This window comes from Pocillopora damicornis, chromosome 1, assembly GCF_964200805.1.
Source record: "Pocillopora damicornis chromosome 1, jaPocDami1.2, whole genome shotgun sequence".
NCBI lineage: Eukaryota > Metazoa > Cnidaria > Anthozoa > Scleractinia > Pocilloporidae > Pocillopora > Pocillopora damicornis.
In genome coordinates, this window is record NC_142670.1 from 17,564,767 (window position 1) to 17,573,949 (window position 9,183).

The 9,183-nt window shown below is 37.5% G+C and overlaps 1 protein-coding gene and 1 pseudogene across 2 annotated transcripts in view; both read right to left on the minus strand.

The window, feature by feature from the left end:
- Positions 1-4,392: 4,392 nt before the first annotated feature.
- On the minus strand, positions 4,393-7,182 carry LOC149052423 (cyclin-dependent kinase 1-like). Its single transcript, XM_089194515.1, has 2 exons — positions 6,591-7,182; positions 4,393-5,948 (listed from the first exon to the last, which is right to left on the minus strand). The coding sequence occupies exons 1-2, from the start codon at positions 6,861-6,863 to the stop codon at positions 5,091-5,093; spliced, it is 1,131 nt and encodes a 376-aa protein (XP_089050641.1). The 5' UTR covers positions 6,864-7,182; the 3' UTR covers positions 4,393-5,090.
- A 1,212-nt stretch (positions 7,183-8,394) lies between these two features.
- Positions 8,395-9,183, minus strand: part of LOC149052424 (uncharacterized) — a 3,590-nt pseudogene continuing 2,801 nt past the window's right edge. Inside the window, exon 2 of the transcript XR_016182826.1 lies at positions 8,395-9,183. This exon is cut by the window's right edge and continues 2,285 nt beyond it. The product of XR_016182826.1 is annotated as an uncharacterized LOC149052424 (transcript).

The window sequence follows — 9,183 nt, forward strand, 5'->3', positions numbered from 1 at the left end:
AAAGCAAATGGTTATTAAGAAGGGAGGATGCTGCTGCTTTATGAACACAGTTATTGTTAACAAAGGCATCGCGTGAAACACAACAGATAATCAAATTATGTATCTGACCATAAATCACAACAAAATGCAATGCCATTCGAAGCAATGCAATACGATAAAGTTCTCTGTAGTTGTTCAACGAGTGGGAGGGCCGAACGAGAGATTGTTTGGCTTGAGATCATAGTGAACTTACCGTTCGGAGTGGGATGAGTGATATGATAAAACAGAATTTTGGAAGGACAATAGTAACAAACCGATAATAGTTTCTCAACCTGATGCAATGTTATACCTTCATCTTTGTTTTTATCTCAATCCTTCAATTTTTATCAACATGGAGCAATGATTTGTATCGGAAGATATATTGATAAACCATCTCTAAAGAAATATTTTTTGATAAAAGAGGTGTCGTTCCCATATCATTTCATAGTATAGGTCACAAAACAAATGTTAATTCATTGCTATCCAGCAAAGGGAAATTATAAACTTTTACTATATCTAAATTTGTATTGACGACAAACGCCTCTTAAAAAAGGAATTATATATTCACTTACAGTTCCTGTAAATTTTTCAAGTTTTTGAAGGCCTTTCCGTTTAACTCTTTCATGTCGTTGTCATTCAGATGTCTGTGTCATTTACCATATAAACTGATTAATAATAAAGTTATGATACGCCTGAAGTGAATAGCTCTAGGTAGGGGAATCGCTTAGACTTTTCTGGGCTGTTGTCCTTGACAGCTATTGATGTTGTGTTAATTAAGCAAAAATAGGCATCACTTTCATGAGTGATTATTTTTTTGCACTTCGTCCTTAATACTCATTAAACCACACTGCTGGTAACTCCATACTGGCACCACACACCTGTTGATGACTGTTTTAAAGAGAATGAATCTCTTAATGGCAAGTGCTGGACCGATATCTGATTACAGAATTCCTTGTCTTGAATGTGACAGTCGATGTCACTCTTAGTATAAATTCTTTTTAACGAGGAATCTGATGAACCTGTCTAGGTTTATCTATAACACCCCGACTTGTGTCAATTAAAAAAAAACGCTCACAGGCTGTTAGAGCTGTCGTGAAGCAAAAGAGGCGCATCTTAGCCGCACTTCAAGAAAGATTTGGCAATATCTTAAGTACCACTGCGTCTGTAAAATTTCTTGTTCTATTGGACATGCGAATTTGGTAAGCAATTGAAAATGGGTCTGAAATCTTTAGGTATCCTTACGTTCGTAAAAGACTCACTCTTCGCTAACTTTAAATCGCACGGAAAAGAAATGTTACTTACAAGTACAGCAACTTTGTTTTATTGTCAAAGATTCCCAGGGGCAGGTTGTGCAGTTGCATTTCAGACAAGTACCTAATGATATAGTCCTCATGCGTGAGTGTTGCACAGAACATAAATAGAAGCAATACATTACCAAATCACTTGATAGTTGGTTAAGTAAACCCAATCTTGATGTGTAACCATAAGGATTGGACTCATTCGTATAATAACTGCGATCTCAACTCTTCTAATTTTCATTCATTAATGAGCTGTATTATGATTTCTCTCCGTAGAAATCAATGGTATTGCCAAGAGCGTGTCATCCATCTTTTTACTTTCCACTTTCCTATTTTATGCAGCTATCACTGCACGAAAAAACGGATTTAAACAGGTTTGCGACAGAAGTAAATATGATGCAAATTTAGCCTTCTAAATTTGACCAAAATTATCACCAGAAGTAATTATGATGCAAACACAGATGTTTATTCCGTTGAAATTGCGTGCAAATACGACGTAAACCTGAAATCTACTTTACAATTGCTTCGTATTTGATACCTCCGCAAATCAACAAATCCGGTGTACATTTACTCCAGATTTGCTCTCTGTGGAAAAATAATGTTTGCTTTCTGCAAAAATCTAAGCAAACATGTTGCAAATCTATATGTATGCATCACTGTTTTCCAACGTTTACCCAAACTACATCCAAAAACTTTCGCGTGCGTTTTACTCATGTAACATGTGCAAATATTTACTTTTGGACAAAATTTGCATTACTTCCAAATGACCAGATTTGCGAGTGTTTTCTCACATTTGCTTTCGGTTTTCTGATAGTATTCGTTCTGATGAGGGATGAACGTTCGAAACGCCATCTTTTTGAGGTGACAATGTCAACCTAGTTGACTAAACAATTTTCCAACTTCCACTCCGCAACCAACACAGCATCAGTCCACTTTAAAGGAAAACTAACCCCTTAACAAATTTTGACCATGAACTGAGGCATTTCGAAGGCAATAAAAAAGGAAAAAAGGGTCATCTAAAGTGTGTATAATGAACACAAGTCATGGGGTGGATAAAGATCCCCCCTGAAAGCATAAACTTTATTTCCAAAAGAATTTGGAATTAACACTAATTTACATCAGTTCAATTATACCATGTCGTAGAAAATACAGTCAATCTGAGTACAGATCGACTAGTTGACGGTTTTTTAAAGAATCGGTTTGAGCAATGTCACCGCCAAATTTTTCCACTGACGTTTCTTAGTCTTGTTTTGTATTTTCTTTAAAAAACGCTGCATTACAATGAAAAAGAGTGACATTGGGTAAACCATTCACACCTGATCTGTACTCCACCCAGGATGGCCACCCCTCCCGGTTCCCCTTAGTTCCTAGTGACTGGGGGATATGGGCCTCACCCCCAGAGACTACCAGGACTCCTGTCCAGGGTGGCTACCCCCTCTACCACTCGATCTTATCTCCCCCCAGGAGGGCTTCTTTCCTGGTCCCCTTACCCCTAGATTTAAGCACTTCCCTGCCACCAGAATTTTGCCCATTACCTATTGTGTGTTTTCTGTGTGGTACCTGGCATAGAGCCTTTATGCAAAAACACTGCCAATTGGAAGAGATTATTAACTCACTTATTAAAAAATAATAACTACAGTGTTCATGTAGTGCTACTGTTGCCATGGCCTAAATCTTAAAAGAAGAAAGAAAATCATAAGAGCACAACATGCTGAATCCTTTGTCAAAAGTCTCCCAATCTAAACCAAAACTGATCCCAATACAAGAAAGTTATCTACTTTGTGAGTGCTTATACACTAGGGATTCACCATCAGGTCTTGACACCTCATTTCACTGCCATTTTAAATAAGTAAAGCGATGTTCAGCAGTGATTAAAAGCAATAGAACCAGATCCACTCTCCATCATGTATTTTGGGATCCAGAGCTTCTCTTTCAAATGACCCACAGGGGAATTATATTTACTGCAGAAATAACACGGTCCATAACCAAAACTTGTCGCCCATTATTTGTATTCACTACAAAGTTTGCTTTGGCTAACTTAACAGATGAAACATCTGTCCTGTCCCGTTTCCGGTGTGCTGCCTAAAGATGAAAACATCTGGGCAACTACAAGCTTCCACCTACTCTGCAGTGAACACACACTTGTGAAATTTAAGTGATTGAACAATGTTGAGTTTAGCCTTTGGTATTTACCTTTCTAATCATGATGATTTCATACAGTTAGTCTGGAAAAATTAATACCTCCGCCAATCATTGAATTTACCTTACAAGGGAAGCTTCCGCTAACTTAACAGATGAAACATCTGTCCTGTCCCGTTTCCGGTGCGCTGCCTAAAGATGAAAACATCTGGGCAACTACAAGCTTCCACCTACTCTGTAAGGAAAGCCGAATTAAAGGTAAATATTTCACCATCACTTTTCTGTAGTTCCAAGCTTGCAAAGGAGGTCATTTGAAAAAAGAAACCCTGGTAGTATGACCAGAAACAGTGGTTTTGGCTTTCAGTTGAGCCTGAAGTAAATAACAATTCTCCCACAGAATGTGAAATCCTTACTTGTGCAGTAAAATATGTCATACAATAGTCAAATCCACATTATAAATTTAAATTTATAGCCAGGTAATTTTAAAAACAGAAGAAAAATAACCTAAGATCGGACGGAGTGGACTTGGCTTTCAGTCCACCTAGAGCAAAACTTCAGTAACTTATCAGTAATTTTATTAGAAAGCTATTTTTTAAAATAAAGGTCACAACATTAACATCATTAAAACACTTTTACCCTTTAAGCCCCAATACCTGAATACACAATTTGCCAAATAATCTCCATGCATTGGTCGAGAGAATTAATTTGTTGAAAGATGAAACCCTTCTCCTTGTGGTGTTTATTTGGTTGTCATAATCTTTTCCTTTAATGAAGTAATGATGTTGTGAGGGGAAAACTGTTTTGGGTGACTCTTGGGACTTAAAGGGTTTGTAGCCCTGCCACAGTGTCAGAGTGTTTTAGTTAGGGGAGATATGACAACCAATAGAGAGAAGGAGTATGATGTCACTTTACCATGGTAGCAACATTTCTGGATCACAACAGTAGGGAGCTTAAGCAACAACCACAGCGACGGCAACGAATGGCAAAAAAGAAATCAGTTTATTATATAAACACCAATGAAATACTAGGTGAGCTTTCTTGCAAAAACTTGATATCTTCACAGGTGGAAATAACATGTTATCCTCACATGTGAAAATATCACCTTTGCTATGGCGAAATAATAAATCGTGCCTTTCACACTAAAAAACTGTTAAAGTGAAATGGTTTGGTATTTCATTGGTGTTTACATAATAAATAGAACATTACATGGCTGCTCGGACATACGGAATTTCTCTTCTCATTCAACACTTGAAGAGAAATTTCTTATCTCCGTGCGGCCATGTAATATCCTCTAGCAAAACAACAACTTTGCAAGTGCATCACATTTTTCTGTACATTTCTTATCCATCGTTGCAAGTCTACAGCTTGAAACTTCCTAATTTCACGTAACTGGTTTATGGAGTTGGTGAACACAGCACAAAAATTTTCTTTTTCTTTTTCTAAAGTCAGATATGGTCCTTTTGGATTCAACCCCAGAAAATAATTTCGCCATGATCTTACAAATTAAAAGAAACTGAATAAGATCGATAAGTTTGAAACAGTGTGAATTCACTTTTTAAGTGACCTTTTCACTTTGTTGTCATCAACAAATCTGACATAACGACTTCTCCTCTCCATTTAATATCAAGAACCTAATCATGATGACAGAGACTTGACACTGACCAAGAGGTGATCCAAAGAAGCCCTAGCATTTGGGTCATTCTTTAAGCTGCATTCACTAAGGGAGAGAAGTGGCTTGCAACCAATCTTGGTTCCAATCTGCCTTAACAGACAGCCAAGGGCATATACATCACTTGCATGAGATGGAGGGTGGGTTCCTGCAACAACTTCAGGGGCAACATGGGTGTACTTCTGTTTGTATGTCTCTTGTTCTTGTTTGGACAAAACTTTTCTACTGGCTTCCTGTTTTCTAATGCACTTTCCAAAATCAATGATTACTGGCACAAACAGTGTATTTTTGTATGTAAGCAAGATTTTATCACCTTTTATATCCTGATGAATCAGTCCAGAGTTGTGCAACACTTTGAGTGCTTCTAGAAGTTGCAAAATGACATCAAACCACTCTTGATTTTTTAAAACCAAGGTACAGCTATGTAACGTCCTGTGAAGAGTGTATGCTTTGCCTTCCACATTGCAAAACTGAAGTACTAACAGGTAAGGTTTGCTTTGTGCACAAACACCATAAACGTAGGGAAAACATGGGTGATCCAACTGTTTCATCAGTGATGCTTCTTTGATAACACTGGAGTCTGATGACAGGTGTGTGTTAAATTGTTTAACAGCAACTGAAATCCCTCTGTAATACATTTTATAACAACGTCCAAAGACACCACATCCCAGTAACAGAGGTTGGTCAGTAGAACCACTTGGATCTTTCACATGACTGAGATGACTTCTCTTTACATGTGACACCGGTTGATCTGCAGAAACTGGGGCATCTTTATGTGCCTGTTTCTCATTCTCCATAGTGTTTGATTTATCCATTTTGCTAGTCTGAAAAAAATTAATACCATTCTTGCCAATTATGAAATCTGATTGGTTCTCAGTAGCCCTTACATTTTTTAATTGCTTAATTTTGCTGACGCACCCATTTCACCCTCCCCTCTAGATCCGCTCCTGATCTAGTATAAACAAGAACGCGGTAAATCGCGTCCTAGGGCTTTGAAATTTCAAAGTTTTCTGGGGAAGCATACCACAGACTTTTCCAAAAGGAGGGGACTAGCGGAACCTTGTTGTTGCAGTCGGTTACTGTATTTAAACCTGCTGGGGCCCGTTTCTCGAAATTCCCAATAATTAACGGGCCCGTAAAGCTGTTGTTGTTTACATGCAAGGTAGAGGTTTCAATAGTTTTGCATCTAACATGATAAAAATATCAGTTAATGAAACAGAATGGAGTAGTTTACTAGCCAGAACCCGCGTTGTGATTCTTTATATTTCGATTTGAAAATTTGATTTCGGGCCCGAAACGTTACCGGGGCTTTCGAGAAACGGGCCCCTGGCTACTTCAATTAGTAATGAATACATAGCTGTGAGATATTTGCAGAAGCGGCAGATGTTAAAAGTCTTAACCCTTCACTGTAAACATTAGATGATATTTAACGGACTACGAAAATTTACATCAAATGGCGTTCCTACCCGTTCACGAAGATGTAGAGCATGCCATTTAGCGTAATACTTCCTCGCAAGATGGAGCAATCTTTCATTCTTCGCTACGGTCATCGCTCGCTCATCTTCAAGTGCTAACAAAGCTTTTCTTCTTTTTTCTTCTTTGTTCGCCGGTCTAGCCTTTCTCTTTCGCTTTCTTCTGTCGTTCTGCATTGCTGCTCTTTCTTTAGGGGTATTCTTTCTCCAAGAAAATGGCTGGTTTGTCTTCATAATATTTATACGATGCTTATGACCGCCGTCCATATTTCCCGCCTCTGAGCCATTTCCCGCGTAAAATTGGGTCAGCAATGATGCTCAATTAGATAATTACGTCATTTATGATACGCGAAATCTCCATAAGGGGTGAAACTTTGGCTTGGTTGGGTTGATACCTTTTAGGGAATGTAATCGTTCATCAACGACTTAATTTGTCCAACAATTCCAACATTTGACATATTTTACTCTGTAATACAGTAGCTCTTACACATTTCAAGGGGCCAGGATGTGTTCTTTAATTTATATTAAGTTTTGCACAGATTTTTACATGATAGAAGAAATTATGTGTGCACTAAAACTGGTCTGAAAAAAGATTATGCATAGGTTTTATGTTAAGCCTTTGCATTAATAATCAAGTTATAAGAAAATAGTCGAAGGGTAGGGTGACTCCTGATGTAATTTTAATAAATTTATTTGATCCTGTTAGCCCTTTAACCAAACAAAAAATGACTAGTTTCCAAACCCTGGGCCTTTTAAAATACTTCAAAAAGTTGAATTCCAGCCCTTTCAAATACCTGAAGCCTGAAAAATGCTACCCCTAAGCAGATCCTCCAATTGTGTATAAAGCAGATATCATTCATTTCTCCTCCGTCTGTTCCAGTCCTTTATCAGAGGCAATTGGAGTATTGTTCTGGCACCCATCCACAATGCATGGAGTACATGCCACCCTTTTTCAGTTAAAATGTATGTGGGTTTATTTCATTCTTGACTGAAAATAGATTAATATGAGCAGGGTATTTTTTTTACCAAGATCACCTAATTGGATTTGAGTAAGATAGAAGCAAGCTAGGTTTCAAGAACTGAAAATCGTTCCAAACCCACAATTTAGCCACATCATCCCACATGTGCATGGTTTTACATACAAATCCTTGTAATTTCGAAATTTTCAAAACTGTCATGAAATAATACCAAAAGCATTACAGGGCTCAAATATCCTTTTAATTCATAACAGGCAATTTGAGCCCTTAAATGTGTAAGGAAAGGATTAAATGACAGTTTAAAAAATTTTAGAACTTACAAGGATTTGTATCAAAAACCATGCAAGAGTGACTGAGTGGCAAAAGTTGTTTTTCTCATACAAATACTTCTAACTTTGAGTGGCCGTTGCACTCACTACTTTTGAAATATATGACTGAAAATTCTCAGGCTACCTAATTTTAATATGCTTTTCAGCTTGTGCTAACAAAATTATTTAAAAAAGAACTGTTTTCGTGTTTACCAAAGGTTGATCATGTGATCACAGTTATGTAAAGACCCTATTGTGGCCTTTTTCCACCATACTATTTATGAATGAATGTAAACAGGCCAGGCAACTATAAACTACCCTTCCTGAAATGACCAACTGTTTCAAAATATTATTGTTACCCTTAAAGCTGTTTTTCGCTAACAACAGAGTCACAGTCAGAGTCATAATCAGAAGTGTGAAAACAGCATTTTAATTCCACTTACAACTCCATCACTTACCAACTAGTGAAAACCCAATTGCAAGCAGAAGCAGAATTAAACTCATCACAATGCATTTGAATGGATTGTTTTTTCACCAGATCGAGTCTTACACGATGTATGACTCTGATTATGACTCCGATTTTTGATTGTCACTGAGTCATGAGTGCTCTTACACGCCTATAAAAGTTTTTAAAAACTAAAGTTAAAAATACATTAATCATAAAAAATTTATTTATAATGGTTCAAAAAGTGGATTCCTTTTCCACAAATGAAATTTAGCCACAAAATAGAAACACAATCTTCGTTCAAAGGAGACTTTTCAATTACTCTGTTTAAATTTTTTTTTAAAAAATTTCAAATTCTGTAATAGTGTAACTCATTGCAGAGTCCAACATTTAACAGATTAAAAACGTTAACAGTGTAGTTTGCGTGGAAGAGGACAAACTACTAACACATGCTCCCGTTGAATGACACCAAATACTGGCACAAACCTTCCATGTACTCTCTTAACAGGAATGAAAGTAGCCTCGCCTTCCAATTCAAAGAGATCCTTGCACCACACCTCCACTGGAGCACCTAAGGAGTGCCGTGAAGGATGTGATTGAAACCAGCGCACAAAAGCAAGTATGCATGGAACAGGCTGTCCATTGACTTTGATTGTCTGTTCCATGAAAAACTGAATGATTCCAGGCCTAAGATCACTTCCACTGGTGTCAATTTTTCCTCCAAGAGCACACCACCTTGCAAGAATATATGATGATCTGTCTCCTCGTGACAGGCTTGAACCATATTTATCTCCAGAAAATGTGCACAATGCAAATCTCTTGAAATGGCCAGTAATGGATCCTTCATCCACATCATC